Raw genomic sequence first — 27,850 nt, 5'->3', positions numbered from 1 at the left:
AGTTTACAGAACACTGCGCTGTATGTCTAAAAATCACTTATAGCTTTTACAGACAGAGCTTTATTTTTTATTTATTTTTAAAGTGAGAACTCAGTCTACGGGGAGGCTATTTTTCTCATGTTTTAGTTTTCAACATGTTCATGTTAAAAACAACATTTAGATGATTCAATTAGGTATTTCCTTACAACAAATGTCATTTTTTAATAAGTGACATATCAAGTTATTAAGATTTCTAGTACTAAAATAATCAGACAAGGAAAAAAAAAGAAGAAAACATAGATTTAGAAGATGTATAAAAGTGGAATTCATCTATGCCATCTAATTTATTGAGCTGTGTTGCTCCAGGCTTAAGACACAAATCTGTGGCTAAAAAAATGGAGAATTTTAATCATAATTTGAGTATTAACTTGCTCTTTCACCTTTGGTTAACAATTAACATCATAATTTTTAACAACTTTCCATTTTCTTCTATCCCTTATGAGATAAATGATCAATTATCTTGAATACTCAGAAAAACAAAATAAATAAGGCATATTAATAATTCATCAGGACTTAATCCTTCATAGAGTTCAAAAATGTGGAGAATTCTTACCATTAAAAAATTCCACTAACATTTATACAAAATTTCTCTAAATATATAATTTAGAAAACTAAATCATAATCTATAATAAGACATAATTTACTACTTGATTGGTATATTAGAATAAAAGGTATAGCTGAAAATATCTTTAAAATGTTTTAGGAAATTGTCTTTATTTTATAGACTTCAAATGAGGCTGAGACAAAGTAACTAGGAAAACTATAACAAGAACCCAGAACTTTTGGTTCCCAACTTAAAATTTCAGTTATTTTCCTCTCTATATACTTGCATATTCTGAGACTATACACCCTCAAAACAAGGAGCAATTGTTAAGAAGTTTTCCTACATACAAAAATGTATCTTATATTTTTTCCCCATATGGCTTTGTCCTCACATATATCTAGTCATGTATAATTTTATTTGCCTCTGTCAGTTTGCAACTCTCCGACAAGTTTCAGCAGTTAACAACATCCCCATCCCACTCAGGCACTGATCTTTTAAACACTGCCTAGCCCCTCTAAACATCCTTGATGGGGACTCATTCCAGAGAAAAACATTTGCATTGTTACTTACATTTCTTAACAAGACAAATTCTAGAGACATTATTTTTAATATAGGCAACCTACAAATTACATGTTAAACCCTACCTGACTCACCACTGTGCTCATCTGTCAATTCAGTGAGACACTATACAGTCTTCTCTTGGTATCTAAGGGTGATTGATTCCAGGACCCTAACCCAACTTCCTATATCAAAATCTGTGGATGTTCCAGTTCTTGAAATAGAATGCTATAGTATTTATTTATAGCCTACTCACATCCTCCTCCTTTATACTTTAAATCACCTCTAGATTACTTATAATACCTAAATTTAAATGCTATTTAAATAGTTGCTATATTGTTTTTTAAATTTGTATTATTGTATATTGTTACACTGTATTTTTTTGACAGGGTCTCAGTCTGTCATTCTGGCTGGAGTACAGTAGCTTAATCATGGCTTGTTGCAACCTTGACCTCCTGAGCTCAAGCAACTCTCCCTCCTCAGCCTCCCAAGTAGGTGGGACCACAGGTGTATGTCATAGTACCTGGATAATTTTAAAAATATTTTATAGAGGTGAGGTCTCACTCTTTTGCCCAGGCTGGTCTTGAACTACTGGACTTAAATAATTATCCTGCCTTGGCCTCCCAACGTGTTGGAATTATAGGCATGTGCCACTGTGCCCAGTCACATTGTACTTTTTAATTTAATTTTTTGTTTTTCAAGTATCCTTGATCTGTGGTTTATTGAATCCATGCGTGCAGAACCCATAGGGAGAGCCAACTGGTACTCCAAAGTTCATCTAGGTGATCAGGATGAACTGAGATTACCATTAAGTAGGTAAGTTAATGTGAAATGCATGGCCTTTTTCATACAATAAGTCTGACAACATAGTTGCTTACTTTTAGTATATAATTGTAGCTTTTTTCAGATAAAGTATAATGGATATAATAAATCCATCCCTTTTTGTTATCCATTTCCTATTGGTGCCAAATTCACACATAAGCCTTTTGATAATATTGTAACTATGAAAATAAATGACTATCCTTGAAAAAATATTAGTATTTGATATAATTTGGATATTTACCCACCCAAATCTCATGTTAAAATGTAATCCCCAGTGTGGAAAATGGAACCTGGTCAGGGGTGATTTGATCATGGGGGTGGATTTCTCATGAATGGTTTAGCACCATCTCCTTGATGCTGTTCTCTTGATAGTGAGTGCGTTCTCAGGAGATTTGATTGTTTAAAAGCATGTGGCACCTTCTTCACCCCTCCTGCTCCTGCTCCCAGCACGTAGGATGCCGGTGCCCTCTTTGCCTTCCACAGGAAGCTTCCTGAGGACTTCTTAGAAGCAGATGCCACTATGCTTCCTGTACAGCCTGCACAACCATGAGCCAATTAAACCTCTTTTATTGTAAATTACCCAGTCTCAGGTATTTCTTTCTAGCAGTGCAAGAACAGTCTAATAGACTATGATGTTATGAGTATGATATTAGCAATAGTTAATATCCATGTATATCTCACCAAACCTACCAATATTTATACTATGCAAAGATGTGTTGTTTTAACTTTGTATGAAACATTGTAGTAAGAATTAATTCAATACCGATTCTCAGTGTATTAGTCTGCTTTTACACTGCTATAAAGATACCACCTGATACTGGGTAGTTTATAAGGGAAAGAGGTTTAATTGACTCACAGTTCTGCATGGCTGGGAAAGCCTCAGGAAAGTTACAATCATGGTAGAAGGCAAAGGAGAAACAAGTACCTTCTTCACAAGGTAGAGCAGAAAAAGAAAGAGAGAAAGGAGAAGCACCAGACACTTATCAAACAACCAGATCTTGTTAAGAACACACTCACTATCAGGAGAATATCATGAGGGAAACCGCCCCCATGATCTCATGACTTCCCACCATGTGCCTCCCTAGACAGTGGGAATTCCAATTTGGATTAGAATTCAAGAGGAGATTTGGGTGAGCACTCAGCTAAACTCTAACACTGAGTAATGCCATTCCCGTTGCATTTCATCATAATCTTTGAAGGATTTGGGGCTCTGCACTCCTATTAAATGTATCCTTGAAAAAAATCTGAATGTCATGTTCTTCAGCAAAAGCCAATTATCTATAAATTCCCTATAAAAAATGCCATATTCGTTCATAGTTTTAGGTACATTATTTCATTCACTTCTGCCTGGTTTTAATTTTTATTTCTCTCTTTTTAACACTATTGATTTGTGTGTAATATTATATAGAAAGACTTCCTCTTTCCCCAATGGATTTAGTGTACTTCTAACTCTCCTGTTTTGTGCTGAATTTATTTATACATTTTGGGCATTTCAGCAGGGAAAAAAGGAATAAACACTCATATGTTATGCATCTAACTGGACAACATCTAAATCCTGTACCAAATCCATTCCTAAAGCCAACCCTATGATTTACAAAACTTAAGCACATGTAAAAAAAAAATGCAGAATTAATTATCTTATGTAACATAATTTAGTTTCTGTTCTAGTATTTAACCCTCACCACAAGATATAAGACATTGTTTTTAAGTTGTGAGGATAAAGGGTACAAAATTATACCAGCATTGTGTAGCATGTAAGTAATCACTCAATATATTCAAGAAACAAAATGTCTGTTGAATAAATTTAAATGTTAACATAATATACAGAAATTAAAACCACCTAAACAATCATATTTTACCTTTTCACCTTTAGATCCCTTGAGACCTCTGACACCATCTGCTCCCTGTGGAATAAATTAGAAGTATCAAATGACTATAACATTTCACATTGAAAGTGTATAATGTGAAAACAATTTAACACTTACCTTGACTCCTCGGGGGCCAGGGTAGCCAATAGGACCTTGTGGACCAGGAGGACCCTGAAATATATTAATTACCACTTATATGTATAATAAATTGAAAGTGCTACTCATTTACATACTGTAATTTTACCAAATCATCTACAAGGATATGGTTTTTTCTACTGCTAATATTTGATAAAGATTTTTTGGTAGTTTACTCTTTGTTTCTACAATCAGATATGATGAAAAAAAACATGTAACTAGCACTATTCACTCCAAATGTATTATGTCATATATTCATACTAAAAATATGATACTGAAATGGACTAATAAGGCAAATCTTATAAGCATGTAAAATAATGTAAACAATTCAAAAATTAATAATTTGATTTTTAACCTAAAATATGCTATGCTGAAAGTCTATAACAGTTATTGAAAAACTAACAAGATTGATAATTTCAAATAGAAAATTATAAATTAGTAGCATTCACTTCATCAAGTATACAATCAAAATTATATATCTTCCACAGCTGGTTTTACTTCTCTAGTCTACCTACATAAAACGTTCTATAAATCATAATTTATAATTTCTGCAGTAATGCTGAAATTTTAATGCTGTTTTAAAAGAATTCAAAACAAATGTAAACAAAATGATCCTACCCCTGCTACTGTAATCTAAAGTAGCACTAACATTGAATATGCACATATTACATTTCACTTTGATATTTTGAGAGCCATTGGTCTTAATTTAACATTTTATTAGATGACGGTTACCAGAAAGTAATAAGTAATAATAAAATTGGGGTTACATAAGCAGTTCAGTAATATTGAGTAATTCTTGTCCAATTTCATTGTTTTACATTATTACCGTTTACTCCATACATAATTCACATGTAGAACGTGCACATATTCCTAACCATGGGAATATTTTTTAAAAGGACAGAACATAGTCTAATTTCTAAAGTTACTAATATAAAATTAAAAGTAGTCTAAGATATATTTTTTATACCCAAAATAACTATATGAAGATGATTTATATATATGAGATGACCAAATTAAGGCATTTTATCTTGGAAATTTTTTAATAGGACATTTAGATGGATACTTTGTAACCTACCAGAGCACCCTTTTCTCCAGACTGGCCTTCTTTTCCAGGATGACCCTGTATTTAGCAAAAACATACACTGATAAGATGTTATATAAACAGAGTTGATAATACTATGAAAGTATTTCTTTTGTTATTAAATCTACTAAGATCTTACTCTTTAAGTTTCAAAAACATTGAACACTTTTGCATCAGTGTGTATGGCTTTAAATAAATTGGAAACTATGGCATTTGGAAGTGAACATAGTAAGCTTATATGTGATGGATGTAAGTTTCCTCAAATACATAATGCATTTGAGAGAGCTTAGAAAAAGGACATCAAGTAATATATATTGTTCATTAATAATTCATCCCCAGCCTCAGAGACTTATATAAAGGTATTTAAATTGCCTTATATTTTGCAAATTAATCAAATGATCATATGTGCACCTTCCAAGGGGCACTAAGACGTGGATGAGACAGCTGAATATACAGCAAGATCATAAATAGTAACAGTGTTAATAATCAACTTATTGAGATTCAGTAAATAAAAATTACAGCCATATCACAATTATACTCAATAGCAAGGAGAGGTAGGATGAGAAATCTTATATCCTAGCACTAAAAAATCTGAATACGTCGTTTAAAGAGGAAAAAAATCTGTAAATAACAAATGTTTTAATATAATAACTGTAGAGGTTACATAATTTCATTATTTATTACTATTTAAAGGGAAATAATAAATATTGCTATATTTCCAGAAAAGAAAGAAATCCCTGTAGGCTGAGGTATTTTCATGAAAGATGTCTGAGAACATTTATGAATGGTGAGTAACGTCACCTGGACTCATAGAAACAGATACTTTGAAAAGGAGGAGAGAATGGAAGGGCTTTCTAGGAGAGGAAACAGAATTGGGAAAGATAAGGTGATAGAAAATTTAGATCATGCTAAGAAAATGTGACTGGACTTGCTTACCTGGAGCTAATGGTTAAGGAGGAAGTAAAAAAATATATATATATGAGATTCTGCGGAGGTTCTAGCTTAGAGTGTCAAATGAGTTTCTACAAAAGCCACGGTGAACTCATTAAAGATTTTGCAATATGGAAGTGACATAATAAAAGGTATTTTAGAGAGATCAATGTTTAAATACTGGCTCAATTTATTTTTATTACTAACTTCATATAATCATTTCTAAAACACATGTAAAATCTATTTTTAAAGATAATGTAAAGAAATTTTAATGACCAGGTAGCTGTTACTTACAGGAGGCCCATCAGCACCAGGAAGTCCAGCAAGTCCTGGTTTTCCTTGTGGTCCCTTATGAAATAGAGAAAAAAAATTATTAAAAAAATAAAAATAATTTTAAAAAGCTTTAACTTATACATATACTACTAATGAAATTCTTATCCTGAGTCACTGGCTTCAATCCATAAGTAATAAACATTTAAATAACTTTTGAATATATTATTTGGAGGAAATGCCACGTAAAGATAAATTAAAACTAAATTTAACATATCACAGGTATGCTAGGTTTTAGTCTGCTTATAATCTTAGATGTGTCTTTTTTAAAATTAGCAAATTAGTTTTTCAATACCACAATAAACTGAAGCTCAGAGAACAAAAAGGAAAGCATTATAGGTCAGAAATATATTGATTTATATCATTAAAGAGGTAAAGATTGTATTATTTCCCTCAATAATATTAATAAGTACTAATTCAAAAAATTACATAGTAACATTGATGAAACACCATTACATAGTAACATTGATGAAACACCATTTTTATTTTTAAAAATTAAATAATATTTTGTGCAATGTTATGGTGTGATAGTTATTCATAGGAAAAGAAGGAAAGTAAATCTATTTTAATGTAAAAAGAACATATCCTAATAGGTAACCAACAAGATTATAATAAAGTAACAATTCAACAGATTAATCCCTGTTTAACCACACAGAGTTCCAAATCACATTGAACATGACCATTTCTAAGTTTGGAACATGATAAGAATCACTACATTTTCTTGGTAGTGACGGTATCTTTTCTTGGGAATCAGACCTTTTCTTGGGAAAAAAGTAGACATTCTTCTAAGAATATTAAATTTATCAAGCTCCCACAGCCCAGGTCATTATTATTGACACATCAAGTTATTGTCCAGGATTCAGAATCAATGGGAAGGTCAAGGACATATCAGCAAGCCTAAATGCTGGACATATTTTTGGGCTTTTTCCATTCTCATGGAGTAAAGTATAATCATTGCATTCATATTGCCTGACATTGCAGTTTTACAAGAAAGTTTCAACCAAATCAGCATAGAACAAAAAATGAATTAAAAGTAATCTTTAAATTGAAAAATTAAGATTTTTTAACCAAATGTAATTACACCTCATTTAAAGGACTTGAATGTTTCAACCCTCTTCACCAGTCTGCAAAAGTCATATTCAATCAAGTAATTTAACACGATGTAATAAGTATCATAAAACACAAAATTTTTACTCTCATTTTGCCTGTCATTTAAATTACCTTTCACTCTCAAGGCAGTGGTTTTATTTCTTCAAAGTGAAATGTAGTATATAAACAATTATTTCATTAATTATTATTATCAGCAAATGTGATATTTTTATGACAATAACCTTTTGGGTAATACATATTGCATGGAATTTTTATGTTGCTATATATTTGAGAATAGACAAGAGGTCGGGTGCGGTGGCGGCTCACGCCTGTAATCCCAGCACTTTGGGAGGCCTAGGTGGGCTGATCACTTAAGGCCAGGAATTTGAGATCAGTCTAAGCAACATGGTGAAACTCCATCTCTACTAAAAATACAATAATTAGCAGGGCCTGGTGGCACATGCCTGTAATCCCAGCTACTAGGGAGGCTGAAGCAGGAGGATTGCTTGAATCTGGGAGACAGAGGTTGCAGTGAGTGGAGATGGCTCCACTGCACTCCAGTCTGGGTGGCAAAGCAAGACTCTGTCTCAAAAAATAATGATAATAATAATAAAATAAATAAATAATAGGCAAGATATATTAAATAAAAAATAATGATAATAATAATAAAATAAATAAATATATAGGCAAGATATATTAAAACTCTTGCACTACAAGATTGTTATTTAAACAAACTAAAATGAAGAGATCTCTTTCAGAATGGAAGTTCCATGATAGTAGAATATCTTGTCTGCTTTGTTAACTGTTTGCTGTTTCCCTGGAGGGGTGGGGAAAAAAAAGTTAAAAGAATGTATATTTAGATTTTAATAAAGTAGTTAAAGTATATTGAATGTTTCTATGTACTATGTTAGGCAATTTATGTTCATTATCCACATTCTCAAAGAATTTCGAGAAATAGTATCGATTAAGAGTTTAGGTAAATTAGCCGATGCTAATACGTGGCAGCGTTGCAGTCTGGATGGACTTAGGTTCCTATCTATGTCTTCAAAATTCCTCCCTTTAATATTTATTTTGTGTCTTGTTATTTTATACAGGACTCAAGACAGTTATGTAACATCAATTGCTATCGAGCAATTAATATATGAGTAAACTCAGAAATTAAATCACAGGAAATATTTAGGAGAAATCACAATTTATCACAGGATGTATTTGGTTTATTTATCAAAAATATTAGAAAAAACCAATATAATATCTTATCTATTTTAGTTAATTAACTTAAATTTTATGAAATATTTTTACTGAAAATAAAAGCACAGGCTATAATAAGTTAGCAAAATACATTGTTCTTGGATAGTAAAAATATATGACATTAGCTAAATTATATTAAAATGCTAAATTATACCATGATACAATTAAAACATTACTATTTACTAAATTTTCAGAGAGAAGACTCCTCGGCCAGAATAAATAAATCATAGCTATCATTATAAATAAAAGTAGGCCGGGCACGGTGGCTCAAGCCTGTAATCCCAACACTTTGGGAGGCCGAGACGGGCGGATCATGAGGTCAGGAGATCGAGACCATCCTGGCTAACACTGTGAAACCCCGTCTCTACTAAAAAATACAAAAAACTAGCCCGGCGAGGCGGCAGGCGCCTGTAGTCCCAGCTACTTGGGAGGCTGAGGCAGGAGAACGGCGTGAACCCAGGGGGCGGACCTTGCAGTGAGCTGAGATCTGGCCACTGCACTCCAGCCTGGGCGACAGAGGGAGGCTCCGTCTCAAAAAAATAAATAAATAAAATAAATAATAAAATAATAATAATAGTTTCTACTTTTTAATATAGATGTAATATAAAATTTATATTATAGATGTATTATCATTAAAAAGTGTTTTCCTCATATTCTTGAGCACCTTTCTCCTTTTGATGGTAAGAGATTGGTTTTGAATCTACTGGCTGGATATATTCAGATCAGAGGCAGAAGCAGTATGCGCATAAGACAGCTCTCTTCTTACCACCAGAAATGCAGTAAACCAGATTCTATATTTTATCTGGCTTGGCACAGGGAATTCAGATATAACAACTTTTTCTAAGAGCAAATTCCTCTTAACAATCTAGTACATACATGATAAAATCACGGTAGAAATTTAACAGGTGCAGATGTCAAGTGCAATGTAAAATAAATATATTTATAATGTGCTAATCTAAAATATGAGTGACCCAGATTAAAATCCCTGATCTAAATATTAAAAATAACCTTTAGAACCTAACATAACTCATAGGACATTTTCCAATAGTGCTCTGCATCTATATCCAAAGTATCCACAGAAAAAAGTACTTTCAAAACTACTTAAATCTGATGTTTGCTCTCACAACTCAATATTAAGATAAATAATCCAATGAGAATATTAACCAAAAGAGTTTAATAGATATTTTATCAAAGACCTGATAGAAATGGCTGCTAAGCATAGGAAAAGATGTTCAACAAAAATAGTGATCAGGGAAATGCAAATTACAACCACAATGAGATACCATTTCACACCAACAAGAATGATGGTAATCAAGAAGACAGACAATAACAAGCACGAGTGAGAATGTGGAGAAATTACTATCCTCATACATCTTTGCTTGGAAGGAAAAATGGTACAATTAATATGGTAAAGAGTGGAATTCTCAAAATATTAAACATAAGTTTACCATAACCGAGGAATTCTACTTCTAAGTATATACCAAAAAGAAATGAAAACACATCGATACAAAGACTTGTATGCAATTATTCACTACAGCAGTGGTACGGATAATAGCGAAAAAGTATAAACTACACATATTCTATCAACTGCCAAATAAAAGTAAACAGAACCTGGTATAGCCAATCAATGGAATACTATGAGAACAAAATAAGGAGCAAAGTACTAATAAATAATAAGGAGCAAAGTACTACTAAACGTACTATGGCATGGATGAACCTAAAATGAAAGAAGTCAGACATAAAGGTCACATATGCATTCATATGATTAAATCATATATTAAATTTATTCATAAGTTTCATTCATATGAAATATTCAGAAAACTCAAATCTATAGAGACAGAAAGCAAATTAATTGTTGGCTAGGTTTGAGGGGGTGGAAACATGGACTGCAAATTAACACAAGGATTATTTCTGGAATGATATAAGTATTCTGAAAGTTAGATTGCAGCACAACTGTAAATTTAGTAAAAATCATTCACTTGTGCAATTAAAACAAGTGAATATTTATAGTATGCAAATTACACCTCAATAAAGCTGTTAGTTTTTTAAAAAAATATTGTTATGTTTGTAGAAATCAACAAAAATAACGAAAGAAAAAAGGTGTTGGAAAGAGCCAGCTAGCAATGTGCTATGACTACAGGAAACAAAATATTACTCAAGAACTCTCACAGTGGAGATCAGGGAAAAAGACATGTGTTTAATTAAAGACTTATTCTTGTTTTGATCCAGACATTGAGTTATTAACAAGACCATCATTTGTCATTCATATATGAGATATGATGGCAATGACAACTTCACAATTTTCCCTTCATTATATCTTCCTACAAATCTTTTGTCACAAGCAAACTTAGTTACTTTTCTGGAAAATAATGAGAAAGAAAAGGAGACCTAAAATAAAGAGAAAATATTCACTCGTACCCGTATGTTCCTGAAATTAATATAGCTGAGAACGTCACATTTAGAAGCTGTTTAAATGGTAACTGAAGTTTTATCATTCACGGTTTAAGAACATATGAATGAATTCTCCCCACACTGTATTTCCATGTCAACTCTAGATTAATTCCTTATGTGCTGAGAAATCTAGATATCTTAACAAAAACAGAAGGCAGACCTTACACCTGCCTAAGATTGCTAAAGCAAACATGTTCACTAGGCCTTACTAGAACAACAGATTAACTTACTTTTTCACCAGGAGGACCAATTGGACCTTGTGGACCAGGAAGACCCTAATTTAAAAGAATGTATATCATATATCAGAAATCAAATCACAGTAACACACTTTTAAAACAGTAAATTATTAACTCACTATAGTACATAGAGTGAGTTATAAGAATCTGTATATATTCCCATACACCCCAAATAATTTTAGAACACGATGAGGAGTTTTACACAAGCTACTCTTTTTGCAAAGGGACTATAATGTGATCCTATTCAAAACTCTCCTGCAAGTGGCTATCAGTCCTGGCATTCCCTAAACATTGAATGACTCTTTTTTCCTTGGGAAGAGAGGGGCTTCTGCAAGTTTGCTCAACTTTTTTAAAAAAGAAAAGGATGTATTTTCCTACATTCACATTTTAAATATTGCTAGGCCTACACAGAAAATTGTGAGGCTGTCAATTTTCTTATGCAAAGATAGCATCTTCCCCCCATTATTTCAAAGGAGCTGCAATGGCTTAGACTTACCTGAGGTCCTGGATTCCCTTGTTGACCTGGAGGCCCAGGCTCCCCTTGGGGACCCTGCCAGAGGAAAATATAAAAAGTCTTTAATGGGCTATTTTACACAATAGATTTTTTTCTTCTCAATTGGAAAATACCTCCACCCATCCCTAAACAGTTTGCCCTCAAGAGATTCTGGAAAATATTGTAAAATATTAATGTATCTAATATACTTAGCAAAATGTAAGAAATCTTCATATTTTAGATTTAGCAACAAAAACGGCTTCTTAGTGGTTATATTCAAAGATGAGTTATTTTATCACTGTTTGCTACATACATACCATGTTCCCTTTTGGTCCTGGGGGGCCATCTACACCTGCCATACCCTGCAATGAAGAAAAAGGATGTATGGTTGCTTATATGTTTTGATGCTAAAATAGAAAATCAAAAAGACTAATCTAATAGCACGATACTACTCAATCGACTAAAAAATCATTCTAGGATTTAATGTAAATGAAGAAGAGAAAAGACCTATACTTTCTTTTCCATGTCCACATTGGAGACAATCTACCAACATTTTCCTCTGCATGCTGGGGATGTATCATGAAAAGAGTAAGATAAATAATCAAAAGGAAGATAGAAGGAAAGGAGGGAATGATGAGTTAAAGTGAAAGGCAGCATCTGTAGATCTTCAAATATAACAAGGCAATAAACTCTTGGCTCTTTACTGAGGGCTTCTATGGCCTCTCAAAGGTTGATAACGAGCTTTCCCTAGAAAATCTTCAATGTTTCCAGCAGTACATACAGGCTGCCCTGGAGCTCCTGGAGTTCCCCTTGGACCCAGCAAACCTCGTGGGCCCTAGGAGAAAAAGAAAAAAAGCACGCCTTTAAAAAAAAAAAAATGCCCTAAAAACATGCCTCTTCCAATGAAGAAATCCTAAGGTTATTTTTAGAGTAAAAATATCTGGACATCTTTTATTAACACACTGAAAGTGATGTCCATAACATAAATATCTAGTGTTTATGCTGATCCAAAAGCCAGAATAAATAACAGTTTTTAGTACAGAAATTGTGTTTCTTTGATTCTATAAATTTACATAGGAACCACTTGGGGAATTTTTAAAATATGAAATAGTTTAGTATTTTCAATATGACACTTTTGTGTCATTTTTTGATTTCAATGACAGCATTCAACATTATTATTCAATCAGATATACTATACAAATAGAAGAGTCCTGATTCTCATTTATTGTACATTTAGGTAAATTTCATCTTAAGATAGCATTCACTGAGAAAAGAAAACGACCAGCTGTGTAGCTATATATGCAGATTACAGAAACCATCTTTGAGAGGTTCCTTAAATTATTTTTATTTACACTTGATTTCTCCTTCTCTTCTTTTCTCGCCTCCTGCACCTGCTCACCTTCTTTTCCTTCTTTAGAAAAGTCAATAAAATAATCTACTTTCTCCCCCATTTGCTTGAATTTACTTGTCAAGGATCTAAAATGTGGTACAAGGTAGAATGTAGGAATTTCAAACCAAAATTAGGAGGCCTGTTTCTAGTTTAGTTATTTTGTTAGCTAGCTTCAAGTAAACATTCCCAGATCAGTTTCCTCATTTGTAATATTTGATGGAGAAAAGTGATATAATCCATATGTCTGGTATATTCCAAGTGACATATTATTTTTTTTTTTCTGGTAATAGGATTCATTTCTTCTCAGTACATAAATTTTGGAGCTACTGATGACAGGACAAAAAACAAAACAAAGAAACAGCAACAAAAACTAGGTAAGGTAACATTTTTGGCTGGAAATATGTTACATTCCAGAGATTTTTCCCTCAATTGTCTAAGATTTTCTCTGTAACAAAAGAAGACCTCTATATATCCTTTTTCATTTTTTTCACATGGCAATTATCTGGCTAGCTGAGCTAAGACTGCAATATTTTTCTGAGTTTATCATTGTTTTTATATGTGTAACACCAGTCACTAGTCCTAAAAAATAGAGATATTACTAAAAATAAAAAGTAAGTTGCTTACAGCTTCACCTGGAAGACCTCTTGGTCCAATTTCTCCATCTTCTCCCTGTCATTGACGAAATTAATGAGAATATAGAACATTTAGACAATGTATCATTTCAACATGATTTTGTTATATTATGTTTTAATTTTAAATATTTCTTAAAGAAATGAAAAGAAGTATTAATATACCCTCATTCCATCATCACCAGGAGGACCTGGAGGACCTTGTGGACCTCGTTCACCCTGTTAAATCAATACAAATATGATTAACATATGGAAATAAGTAGAATGTTCACCGGTCTATCAGGTAGCTATCTAAACCAAATAAAACAGGACATTTGACAGGGAAAACATATGCTTTATTTACTGTCCTCAAAACATTTTGCAGATAAATTATAATTTAACAACTTTAACTGGCTTTACATGTTTAGTATGCTAATAATATTTTATAATTATAATATTGTTCTGTTAATTTTCAATACAAAAGTTTTATGTAAAAATAAGTATCTTAAATAGTTTTCAGACATTTAATTATTTTGAGATAAATTATTTAGAAACTTATTTTGCTGATGATTGTATTAAATATGGATATACTTTGGTGACTTTGACTTAAATATTTTCTACTTCTAAATAATTCATATTAAATCAGCATAACTCAGGTGACGAAAGAAATTTGGTCTTTTTTAAAATGGATAAAAGTAGATCTTGATCTTAAGATGTTAGACACACACTATATGTTCTGTCAGACATTCACAGGGTTTTCTTTTCTTTCACTATTTTTTTCTTCTCCAATTTTCTTAAAACTTATCTTAGCCTCATTATTAATGCTGGTAAAGAAAGATATGAGGATCTAAAGCTGATCTATTTTTGAGAGACAGTCTTCATAATTTCCTACTAAAATTATCTGCTGGAATACTGTTCAGGATCATGGTTTATTTAGCCTTCACAAATTACAAGTTCTTGACTTGTACTGAAAGCTTTTATCATGACCAAAAAATAATATAGTGCCTAGTATATTACTGTGTTAATGACAAACTACCTACAGATGTCTTCTTCTGAGTATATGTCCACAGACAAAAAGTAATGGAAAAGTTGAGAAAATTATTTAAAAATTAGAGGTAAAATTAAATATCCACATTGCTCTTCTGTTTATATTTTCCAGGTACCTGTATATAAACATTCTGATTCAATTTATGCTTGCAAAAAAGAAATATTATAATGTCTAAAAATATTCAAAGAACTTACACTGATACCACATGTGTAATTTTACCTATTTTCCTCCTAGTACCTATTACATTATTATTAAGTCGATTCACAAATGTTAAAATTAATTTTTCTTCTTTTTCTGATTTCCCAAATTGTTATCAATTCTAAAATATTTCATAACATTCCCTGGAAAAAAAAAAGGAATAGATGTATCTTACCCTGTGACCTTTGTCACCTGGCAGACCTGGAAGTCCATCAAACCCTCGATCTCCCTGTAAAACCATCATCATCATCATCATCATCATCACAATTCCAGTCTTTCCATTAAATGTGAAATATTCTCTCAGATTCAGAAAATAGATTTTTAAATATAAAATTTTACGTGGTGAACTGACACACAGGATGTGAATATAAAAATATGTGAGCTCCTGACCTTTGACCCAGGTTCTCCTGGCATTCCTCTTCCTCCATCTGCACCTGGACGACCCTGATAATGCCAACAGCATGATTAAGCAAAGTGACTCTTATTACTAGTAGGTAAGGAAAATAAATAAATAAATAAATAAATAAATAAATAAATAAATAAAACTAATGATCATGGCAGATGTCTTCAAAATGCACAACGAAAATAAGCCATACCCTTTTTCCAGGTTTTCCCGTTGGACCAGGGGGACCCTGGACGCCTCGAGGGCCCTATATCAAAACATCATAATTAAACCATATTATAGAATTCTTGATCAACAAACTCAATAGCATCAAGAGAGATGGTGTCAGAAACTAGTGTCCTCTTAGCTTTAACTTAATCATTCAAACACAAGAAAATTATTTCCACGTAAAAGTTCAAATAAAGCAGAAGACAAAAGGTTTCTATCAAATAAATACCTATTTTTTCTAAATGGCTTCTTACAAAAAAATACCACTTACTAACTATATATGTAGACATGAGGTTACATTTAAATAAAAGAAATAATTACACATTTTATTCTCAAAACCTTGGGGTTTTATATTTCCCTTGATGGAACACACTCTTAACTATCCATTCCATTTCTCTTCTCTCACCAATCCCCTTTCTTTCATCTTTCTCTCATTTGTTGTATGTTCTTTACTAGATATTTCTCCTTTTATTGCACTTATAATGTTGGATTATAATGGTCTTTTCTCATGTTTGAATCTCCCATTTAGATTGTGAACAGCTAAAGTCTTTAATCAATTTTCCCCACTATACTCCTAGAATTCAGCACGGTCCCTGGTACACCTCTCTTTCAATCAGCTACAAAAATTTGGAGGACAGGGCCGGGCGCGGTGGCTCAAGCCTGTAATCCCAGCACTTTGGGAGGCCGAGACGGGTGGATCACAAGGTCAGGAGATCGAGACCATCCTGGCTAACACAGTGAAACCCCGTCTCTACTAAAAAATACAAAAACCTAGCCGGGCGAGGTGGCAGGCGTCTGTAGTCCCAGCTACTCGGGAGGCTGAGGCAGGAGAATGGCGTGAACCCGGGAGGCGGAGCTTGCAGTGAGCTGAGATCCGGCCACTGCACTCCAGTCTGGGTGACAAAGCGAGACTCTGTCTCAACAAAAAAAAAAAAAAAAAAAAAAAAAAAAAAAATTTGGAGGACAATTTGGCAATCCCTGAAGCAAATTATTGACTGGCACTATACTATGTCAGATTAAAGGTTTAAAATTCTCATTATCTTTTTCTTCAGTAGCAGTATACCATCAATGTGTCAATATATACTTTTCATGGGGATCGATATATATGTTTTAAAGTGAAATTATACAGCGAATAATAGGTCAAATGTAGTTCCACTATAAATATTACATAGGCCTTCATATTTAACTAACTATATATGCTATTTAAAGTTAATTAAAACAATATGCACATAATAAACATAGCAGAAAATAATGAAACCCACATTTGAAAATTTAAATAATTTTTATAATCACTGTGAAATGTTCATTCTAGAAATAAAAAATCAAGACTGTCTAAAGGCCCTGCATGGTGAATCATTCCTATAATACAAGCACTCTGGGAGGCCCAGGAGGTCAGATTGCTTGAGCTCAGGAGTTTGAGACCAGACTGGGCAACATGCTGAAACTCCAACTCTAGAAAAAATATAAAAAATTTGCCCGGCATGGTGGCATATGACTGTAGTCCCAGCTACTTGGGAGGCTAAAGTAGGAGGATCCTTTGAACCCAGGAGGCAAAGGTTGCAGTGAGCCAAGATCATGCCACTGCACACTGCAGCCTGGGTAACAGAGCAGAGCAAGACTCTGTCTTGGAAAAAAAAAAAAAAAAAAGATGGTCTACAGGTTGAAGAGTATGTACCTTTGTAATGAGAACACTGTAGTCTGAACTCCAGTCCCAAGGCATGGGCCAAAAATAACAGTACAAATACTTTTTAGTTTTTAGTGTAAATAATCCTTCCTTTGATAATACATTTCTCTTTTTGGATTAAAGGAGTCAAGGAAAACTAAAATCCGAAACAATTACTGCAGTATGTTTTCAGATTCATCTATTTTATAAAAAGAAAATGTTGAGCAAAAAGTTCACAAACTTTGGGAAAGAATAAACCCCCTACATTTTCATATAGTCTAATATCAGTGTTTTTACACGATTCCCAGTTAAGCATTTTCCATCCTTTCAATGGCAAAGTTAACCAAACATAAAAAAGAAGGCTACTATATCTTGAATCACCCAAATATCATAATTAGTTTTCTCTGATTTTTTTAATTTCAAAATAAACTCTCATACCTTAATAGAATACTACTCAGGAACAACATCAACAAAAAAGAATGAACTATTGATGCATTCTCAAAGGAATTATGCTGTATCAAAGAAGCCAGTCAAGAATAAAAAGACAAATTTTGATTTCTTACCTGAGGACCTGGATCGCCACTCTCACCTTTGGCCCCAGCTGAACCAGGCCCCCCCTATAGAAAAAAGTGAAGATATTTCACTTAATTTAGCAATTTCATAACTACTTTTATCCTGCCAATTGCACTTGAAATAATTAAACATTATTCAAAATATATTTAATCATATTAGCATTATCTTATTAACACAGTAAAATTCTCCAGCACTTGCATTGAAGTATATCTCTTCTCAATATATTGATTACATTCCAATTTGTGAGCAATAAAGGTCTATATTTTATGTACCACTGCACAGAAGCTAAAGTCATGAAATCACATTGAAATTGTCTTTTGTGTGTGCACTATAAGAACTCATAGGATGATACACAAAGCATTATTTATCACTACTCTGTGATGTAGTAGTAGAGTAACCCATTATTACCAAATCAGATATACATTTAATCCATTTATACTATAAGGATTAACATTGACAAAATGTTACTGCTTTTATATTCAGATATTTTTTAGACTCTGAATTGTATAATAACAAAATGGCAAGAACCTGGTGTTATTGATACTATTATAATTGCCCTGAAATAGTGTTAACACATTTTTCCCAGGTTGGTATGATTTTTCCAATGAGAATAAGTCTGTATAACAAATATATCTTAAATGCATTTACGTAATTAAGGTGACCAGACATGGTGGCTCAAGCCTGTAATCCCAGAACTTTGGGAGGCCAAGGCAGGTGAATCACCTGATGTCAGGAGGTCGAGACCAGCCTGGCCAACATAGCGAAACTGTCTTTACTAAAAATACAAAATTTAGGTGGACATGGTGTCAGGCGCCCGTAATCCCAGCTACTCAGGAGGCTGAGGCAGAATCGCTTGAAACGGGGAGGCAGAGCTTGCAAAGAGCCAAGATCACACCACTGCATCCCAGCCTGGGTGACAAGAGTGAAACTCCATCTCAAAATAAAAAAATAAATAAAAATAAATAAAAAATAAAAAGGTACAACAACAACCTGGCACATAAAATAAAATAAATAAACAAACCATAAAATTGCTTTATAAACAAGTTGTGAGTTTTAAAATTAAACACTAGGCAACATGTATCCCCAAAAAACTTCAGAACATTAAAAATAAACATGGTGATTATAGTCACTTCATGTTGAAACACTGTGTGTTCTAAAAGATTCTAATTTATTTAAATCCATACACATTCCATTAAATACCACATTGTATAAAGTATGACAAAGATTAAAATTATGCTAAATCTGAACATGTCAGCAATCTATAGCCTCCTGGTGACTCCAAAGTAAAAGAAGTATTAACATGATGTCTACGAAATACAAAAAGTCAAGTAACATGAATTTTCTAATCTTTAAAATTAAAAGAATAATGACTTTCAAGCTTCTAATAAAGAATTATTGCAAACAAACTTCTGCAAGAGAAAAACTGAGGTTCCACATTAAGTCAGATTATTAATCACTGAATTGAATGCAATTATAGAACAGACTATTTTTAATTAATTGACTGTTTTACATTCTCTCTATATAAGCACTACCTACTCAACAGATTATAATTATTTTGCTCCAACATTTATTCTAAAAAATGTCACACAGTCATTGACAATAAAATAATAGAGAAAAATTTTTTCTATACTTCCTGCATGTTTTATGATACAGTCCTCCATTTGTCTATAAAGGCAACTGGATGTAAACAAGTGGTTAAAATAATTTTTCATAGGAAAAATGCACAAATGTCAAAATATTGATGCAGAACTTTCTTTTCTAAATCTTAATCTAGTGAATACTTTTTTAGACTATAGAGTTAAAAGATATTTGGAAGACTAACAATTTAACATTTTGATGCAAACATCAAATTTGCATGTTTCGAAACAAAGTATAATAGAGTAAATGGTAAAAAGAAACGATACGATTTTTTTTCTCTCAATACCTACCTTCAATAATTAAGGAAGCTGAAACTTTCATACCAAAGAGATAAGTAGATAAAATTAATCAATTTGGGCTATGACATTGAGAATGTGTATATGGTTGTCACTATTTTCTCTTTGCCAACAGGCTATGGAAAATAGGCTGGCCCTTAATGGTTGTTTAATGAAAACAAGAACCGCTAATGTGCCTCCCTTATTTCTGCTCATTGCTGCCGTTAGCCTCTATGGATCCATTTCCTTGTGTTTTTCAAGGTAAGTAATGAAATTTCTTTGGATAATAGAGTTTTAGATATCCTAGGACTGATATTTGGTTTTTTTTTTTTGAGATGGAGTCTAGCTCTGTCGCCAAGACTGGAATGCAGTGACATGATCTCAGCTCACAGCAACCTCCACATCCTGGGTTCAAGCGATTCTCCTGCCTCAGCCTCCCGAGTAGCTGGGATTACAGGCATGCACCACCACACCCGGCTAATTTTCTACTTTTAGTAGAGACGGGGTTTCACCATGTTGGTCAGGCTGGTAGCGAACTCCCAACCTCAGGTGATCCGCCCACCTTGGCCTCCCAAAGTGCTGGGATTACAGGCGTGAGCCACCGTGCCCGGCCTGATATTTGTAAATTAAATCATATATGGCACTGTTTCTCAAACATGTTTGCCCATAGGAATCAATCTGGTGCATGTATTAAAATTACAGTGCTGGTTCTAATTCTGAATCTACAACATTAGAGTCTTAAGTTCAGAGTCTCAGAAATTTTTATTTTTAATAAAATACCTAGGTTAATTCTTCTGACCCCAAATTTTATAATACACTAACATACTACTTACTTTCCTGTTATGTAAATTTGAGTCATTAACAAATAATTAAAAATTAACTCTATTTCATTTATTAAGTGATATAGAATTTGCCATATTACTGTATTTTGGAAAGGCAAAGTATGATAAAATACATGATAAATATTTAATAATGTGTTAAATTATATAATTTAAATTCTATGAAACATATTATCAGAATATATGTTCCACCTGAGCTTATATGATTGACTGTATATTCCTGCAAAATAAATGTAAAATTTTGACTAAATTATGGTAAATATAAATATAAGGAAATCTACACAATAAAATCTTGAATAAAATACATGAAGAAAAACTATCACCCTAATATAACCAGTAAAATAGATTAAATAATTAGAAGACTAAGCACTTGATTTAAATTTGAATACAATAGTTTTGCTGTGTCTAGTATGTACAATACAGATTTTAACTTTCAGAATAATACATCCTGTAAAAAGATTTATTTTCATAAAATATTTTGAAAGTCTGTGAGAGCATATGAAAGCATAGTAGAAAAAAATTATACTAAAAAGCAAATATTTAAAATATAAATTTTGTATCCATCTATTCTAAAATTAATGAGAATCCTGGTTTGAATCCTGTGAACTGCTACACCACTTAACATTAGTATATTCTAGTGTCTTTGAAGATTTTTTAGACAAAAATATTTGAAATATCTTAGCTTGCTATCATGCTAGTAAGAAAAAAATAATATTTTGTTATTTCCAAGAGTTTCTACAACAGAAAATACTCTCTCTAATATCTGAAGCATCTTGTGGAATACTGAGACAACCTGCAGTTTAAAAAAGTATCTTGCTTGTCCGAAGATTTTGTCATAATTTTCACTGGCCTCAAATATATTTTTCTTTTTTAACAAACATTTTGTTTAATATAAAATTAAGTCTCAAGGATTTAATGTAAAATATCATTTTGGAAACTGAATGTTAGGCAAATGAATGATACTAATCGTTTAAGAAATTAATATTTGGATATGACTCAATTACATTTTTATTTTATTTATTCAATTTAAATTTTTTTACTGAGACCTTTTGATCAAAATGTACTGAAAACTGAATTGAGAAAGATTTTTATTTTAATGGAAACAACAGCAAGCATGAAAACATACACTATTGTCACCAACCAGAGATATGCACAATCCCTGGAAGAAGTTGCACAGGGAACTGCTAATTTGAAAATGTTAACATATATTATCTTTGTTGGGGTAACCTACCACAGGACCTGGTCTTCCAGTTAGACCCATTGGGCCAGGTGGGCCTCTCAGAGCAATCTAAAAAACAAAATATGTCAAATTCAGTAATATTCTCCTGGAAGAGCAAATTAAAGTACAATATGAATATGCACAAGCTACCCTTAAGTAACACGTGATGAACACAGATTTAATAGCTACATGCTAGAAAGAGTGTCGGGTTACTGAAGAACTGCAAATTTCTAGAATGACAAAAGAGGTAAATATCAGACATTTTGAAAACTTTTTAACATATAAAATCTTGTAACATATATTGCTATGATTTAATCAAAAATAAAAGTTAAACTAGATTTTAGAACAACTAGTATCTGATAATTTACTATTCTGAATTTACTCAAGAATAATGCATAGCCTTTTTCTCTTAAATGTGTAGGCACAATTTGAGAGACTTTAGATAAAATTATTTTAGCAATAATTTAGGAAAAATTATGATAACTAAAGCCAGACACCATCAAACAAAACTGGTCAGAAAGTGTTATGATAATATGTGCCTTTTAACAAATCTCAAATATAATGCTATAGAAGAATGTTTTATTTTGTATAATCATAGGCATAATAAACTGATTACATGCACTATTGTTACACTGAATATTAGAAATGTGAAATTAGCATACTTGAAAAGTTGGAACACATACAGTACAAAAGATAAAAATTTGATAGATGTTAAATTAGTATTGTGTGCTACTTTTGAATATTAGAGAGCTGAAGAGATGAACACTTAGATTTATCACAAAGATATCAAAAATAATACCACAACAGAAATAAATGCAAAATTATATTAGAAAAGTGCACGAGATGAAAACAGTAGGATCTCCAAAGTCACTACTGACTCACCATGAGATTTTTGACAATATACTTCTTAATCCTTGAGATTAAATATCTGAAAAATTGAATTATAATGCTTGCTACCTATTTTTCAAGTAGGTGAAGAGGGCTAATAAAATGAGGAATTCAATAACCTCATAAAATATTTAAGTTCAAATAATCACCTTAAAATTGTTCAAAATAATATATTTTATAGAATAAGTTGTAGAAATCTTTAGTAAATTATATTAAATAATTTTAGATTTGCATTATGCCAAAATCTAATAAACAAATATTTTAATTTTTCATTATCTTTAAACATGATGAAACCAAATAATGATGTATTTTCAGATTAATAGACTTAGGAAAGACATAAACAAATATTGAGGATGAATTACAATTTTCACTCGTTTTCAGATATTTTAATACATGCATAAATTCATCATCATTATGAATAAAAATTTTATCACAGAAGTGATTTATATTGGTTAGAAAGTAGGTAACCATATCCATACCAATCATAAATCCTTTATTTCCTTATTCCTCAAAAAGAAAACCAATACTATTTGGCCGGGCGCGGTGGCTCAAGCCTGTAATCCCAGCACTTTGGGAGGCCGAGACGGGCAGATCACGAGGTTAGGAGATCGAGACCATCCTGGCTAACACGGTGAAACCCCGTCTCTACTAAAAAATACAAAAAACTAGCCGGGCGAGGTGGCAGGCGCCTGCAGTCCCAGCTACTCGGGAGGATGAGGCAGGAGAATGGCGTGAACCCGGGAGGCGGAGCTTGCAGTGAGCTGATATCCGGCCACTGCACTCCAGCCTGGGCGACAGAGCGAGACTCCGTCTCAAAAAAAAAAAAAAAAAAGAAAAAGAAAACCAATACTATGAATAAAAAAATGTTATATGAATTCCAATTCCTCCCTGGTCTATCCTTTTGACTTTCTTGTGTATATTCTAATTTCAATGAAACTAATTAAAAACCATAAATGTACTTCTATATTTTATAAGTCTACAAGTAGTGGAAGCTTTAAACTAAAAAAAAATCATAAACTGCAATTTTAAAAACATTACAGATTATAAAGATTAGGGTTGGTAAGAAATGTGAAGGTTCCTTTCTTATATATGATCTCCAAGAAATTTAATTTTCTGTGTTACTCTTGATATCTTAGATAATCCAGAAAATTAAGAACAAATGTGTTTCAAATTTTATTCTCTTAATTATAACTAATCATTGACTTATGAGTTAGCAAAGTAAAACTGGATGTGATCGATAAGGTGCACTAGGTGTAAATATATCAATACTCTTGGGAAAAAAAATTAGAAATCTTGTGTGTTATGGTGGAAGATTGCTAGAATTATATAATGGCAATTATATAATTGCCAATTAGGATCAACCACCTAACTATAATTTTCAATTAATAAACATTACTACTAGAAAAGTAAATATAATTTTAGCAGTTTTCCAAGTAAGTTCAATACACTATTCAGAAGTAAATATTCTATTAATAATGGTAGCATCTTCCATATGTACAAACATATATACTTGACACAGAGACAGTCATCTTGTGGGAATGCAAGTTCATCCTTTCTTACCCGAGCCTGCTGAAGAATAGCTTGAGCCTGAGCTTCCTGAGCAGAGATGGTTGGTCCTTTGGAACCATCACCACCATAACGGAACTTGGAAGACATAACATTAAGAAATTCAAAATCAGCTTTGTCAAACATGTTGAATTATGTGCTTTGATCATTAGATAAAAAACACTTAAAATGGTGGGATTTTACAAAATTACAAAGCAACTCCATAATGAATCATGAGATCTAGTTTGTTTTGTTTTTACTCTCTCTTATGGAAGTTCTTTACACTACAGGTTACCGGTTGTAGAAGAAGAAACTAGAAACTGTTTCAATTTTAAATGCTATAATTTCTATACCTCTGGAATAAATAATTGTGACTTTTTAAGCACAAATGCTTAAAAAGTTTTATTGATTAATTTGTATAAAATTCCAAATATACCAAGTTCAGTGACGGTTACAGCTCAATCTCTATTTTGTTTGTCAAAATTTTTGGAATATCCATTAATACACAGGAAATTTTCCTTGTGATTTATTTATTTTGTTCACCTATTCTTAAGTACTTAAGTTATAAAACAGATCTTCTGTAATATTCCTCTATAAAATTTGTTCCATTTTAACTCAAAATGCAGTACAAATCAATTTTTCATTCTAAGTATTTCTTGAAACTTTGTTCATGACATTGAAATTGATAAATAAAATACACATTTTTTCCCCAAAACACCAGGGCAGCAAAAACTTTACAAAGGAATCTTACAGTAAAGCAAATAATTTTTGAGCAATGAATAATAACACTACAAATAAATACTACTTATGACTATATAGATAATAGATGGTAAATAGTATATTAATGCTATGTTAAATAACGTATAAAAACATGTTAATAATGTGACTCAGGATAAACCACAATTGGAAATACTATTAAAAACTCTTTTGCTAAGAGTGTAATCAAATAAGGAATTCTTAGTTTTAATTCAGAAATTGATACTTATCAGAATTTTGTTTTGTGAAATTTCCCTGAATTTCCAAATGCTGCTTAATTTCAAGTATTTCTACCTCATACAATGGTTTTTAGTTGATTGCTCTTCAATGTGGTTGAACAATAATCTTTAGAAAAAAGATGACAAAATATCAAGTCATTTCTATAACATAAAAAAGAACATACCGGTAACATCAACATAGTACCAGGAGGACCAGGTAGACCATCAGCCCCTGGTAAGCCAGGACGTCCTGGAGGACCCTAAGAAAATAAATGAAATAACCAAAATAAATAAATATCAAAATAATAATATTTACTATAACTAGAATAACTTATAACATAGGTCTACTGTATCTAATTTGCATTTGCCCTTTCCATCTTATTTAATCCGTTTTTAGTAAGTATACCTAGACAAAATTCTATTCTGTTGCACTAGTTTTAGATGATTTTAATAATATTTGGTTATTAGTATATAATCCAATTAAGATATAAATTTTGCTCAAACTTTGTTTGCAGCCTAAAACTGTGTAAAATGAAGAGTTCACATATATTTTGGGGGAAAGTAATGTGAGAAAACAAGTAGTACAAGCCTGGTTCTTATAGTTAGACAAAAACAGATTTAAGTAGATAATGAAAGTTTTATTTAAAAATTACTAGGTTTAAGGTATATTTTAGTATTCTTTAACAGCTACATAAATAGTATTTATTTAGTAGAATACTTATCTACATAGACAATAGATACTATCTTCAAGAGAGATATTTTTTAACATAGATAATGGCTAATTTTAGCATGCTAATGTTAATCATAGATAATCACTAATTTATTTTAAATGTTTACTGATGAAATATACTCAGTGTGTGTATGTGTGTAGGTGTGACAATGCTGTCTAGAAATCTAAGATATGGATGTAAATATAGAAAATATTAAATATGTAATATATACATCTGTTCTTAAGTATGTGACAAATAGATACAAGGTATATGTCCATAAGCTTTCAATATAAGGAGACACTTCTACGTAGCCCTATCATATTTGGCAGGGAAGCAAGCAAATTCAAAAATTAATAAATAACTGGATACAAAATGCTGTAACTCAAAGCATTCATCCAATATAAAAAAAAAAGCAGCAGCACTTTTCACATGTGAATTTCTTATAAAAACTTAACTCTTAGAAAACTGTTAACATTGATTCTAGATTGGCAAAATTATATTTTATTTAGGATATTATTTCAATAGATTCTCTACAGGCATCAAGGAACTATTAAAGTAAGTTCAAATAATGGCTTCTATAAAGAAATAATTGTTTCAAATCCTAACAAATCTAGCTTGAATTGTATAACTTCCTATTTACTAAAATATTTCCTACATTTTTCGATCATTTATATGTTTGTATTCATAAGGCACAGTGTAAAGAGATGAATTTATCACCTGATATAGAGTTTAAGGCCAGTAAATTACAGAATCCAAAAACGTCTCATGAAAACATGGTGGGATTTAAAAATATTAACTAAAATGACTATTACAAATAAATATCTCCAAGAAACTGGATATATCAAATTAAGTAAGCAGAGCATGTAAGAACTAACCTTGTGAACTTTATTTTAAATAAAATGTTTCATAATCTTTGCACAATATACTTCTTATGTCCTCTGACCTTAAATAGCTGTCACTCAGGCCAGAATTTCTGAAATATTTAAAAATCTTCCTCCATTACATTTAAATTAAAAAGTTTTTACATTCTTTACATTGTAATTATATGAAAAGTATAAATTATTTGCATCTCTGATCCTCTAAAGAACAAAAGAAAAAAAAAGTACAGTTATTGGCTACTCAAGGATGCAGGGAAAAAAGGGAAGGGTATTGTATGAGAAGAGTTTGAAGAGACTTAACACAAATGAGATAGTTCAGCATGTAACCCAGCATTTGATCTTCAAAGTGGAATTTAGATTTATTAACTCATTCTATCAGCATCCAACTAAATATAAATGGGAATACCTGGAAAAATATGTCTGGAATTCAAATTTGAATACCAGAATCCCTAATGTCATGAGTTCATATCATCAGGGATATTGGCTGAAAATAAAAGTTTGATATTAATTATGCCATAGATAAATGCACATTTTTTATCCTCACTTTAAAATAATTTTTAAAAAGTTAACTAAAATGTTGTGCAGCACTGAATTCATGCTGCCTTTACCCCACCCACACACAGGAAGAATAACATGTTAAGCTTGTAGAATACATTTTAATTATTTTTGTCTGTGTGACATGCATTTGTAATGAGATGTCATGTCCATTCACTTACCCTATCGCCCGGGTCACCAGGGGGTCCAGTGGGGCCTTGTAGACCTGGAGGACCCATAATACCCTATAGAGAAACAAAACATATCTGAATCAGATTCCTAATCTCATTAAGATTCAGACGAATTCACCCTAGTCCTGTCGAAGAGTTCATTTATATTTTATAAATATACACTAGTCTTCTAAACAGTTGCCCTATTTATCTGCCTGTGAAAAGACAACATATAGAAACCAATTTGTAGCTAGTTCAGCTGCTCT

At 32.0% G+C, this 27,850-nt stretch overlaps 1 protein-coding gene across 3 annotated transcripts in view; it reads right to left on the bottom strand.

The window, feature by feature from the left end:
* Positions 1 to 27,850, bottom strand: part of LOC105466263 (collagen type XI alpha 1 chain) — a 219,601-nt gene that overhangs the window by 108,242 nt on the left and 83,509 nt on the right. For all 3 annotated transcript variants that reach the window (XM_011715280.3, XM_011715281.3, XM_011715283.3), the window contains 18 exons: positions 27,597 to 27,659; positions 25,478 to 25,552; positions 24,334 to 24,417; positions 21,898 to 21,954; positions 17,905 to 17,958; positions 15,665 to 15,718; positions 15,459 to 15,512; positions 15,244 to 15,297; positions 14,009 to 14,062; positions 13,839 to 13,883; positions 12,606 to 12,659; positions 12,142 to 12,186; positions 11,828 to 11,881; positions 11,326 to 11,370; positions 6,272 to 6,325; positions 5,042 to 5,086; positions 3,949 to 4,002; positions 3,823 to 3,867 (listed from right to left, as the gene is read on the bottom strand). In XM_011715280.3, coding sequence (XP_011713582.1) covers positions 3,823 to 3,867; positions 3,949 to 4,002; positions 5,042 to 5,086; positions 6,272 to 6,325; positions 11,326 to 11,370; positions 11,828 to 11,881; positions 12,142 to 12,186; positions 12,606 to 12,659; positions 13,839 to 13,883; positions 14,009 to 14,062; positions 15,244 to 15,297; positions 15,459 to 15,512; positions 15,665 to 15,718; positions 17,905 to 17,958; positions 21,898 to 21,954; positions 24,334 to 24,417; positions 25,478 to 25,552; positions 27,597 to 27,659 — 990 coding nt within the window. The remainder of the gene's footprint in view (positions 1 to 3,822; positions 3,868 to 3,948; positions 4,003 to 5,041; positions 5,087 to 6,271; positions 6,326 to 11,325; positions 11,371 to 11,827; positions 11,882 to 12,141; positions 12,187 to 12,605; positions 12,660 to 13,838; positions 13,884 to 14,008; positions 14,063 to 15,243; positions 15,298 to 15,458; positions 15,513 to 15,664; positions 15,719 to 17,904; positions 17,959 to 21,897; positions 21,955 to 24,333; positions 24,418 to 25,477; positions 25,553 to 27,596; positions 27,660 to 27,850) is intronic.

The sequence above is a fragment of the Macaca nemestrina genome, chromosome 1 (genome assembly GCF_043159975.1).
Source record: "Macaca nemestrina isolate mMacNem1 chromosome 1, mMacNem.hap1, whole genome shotgun sequence".
NCBI lineage: Eukaryota > Metazoa > Chordata > Mammalia > Primates > Cercopithecidae > Macaca > Macaca nemestrina.
Note: the sequence above shows the minus strand (reverse complement) of the source record. Positions and strands in the feature narration are given on the sequence as shown.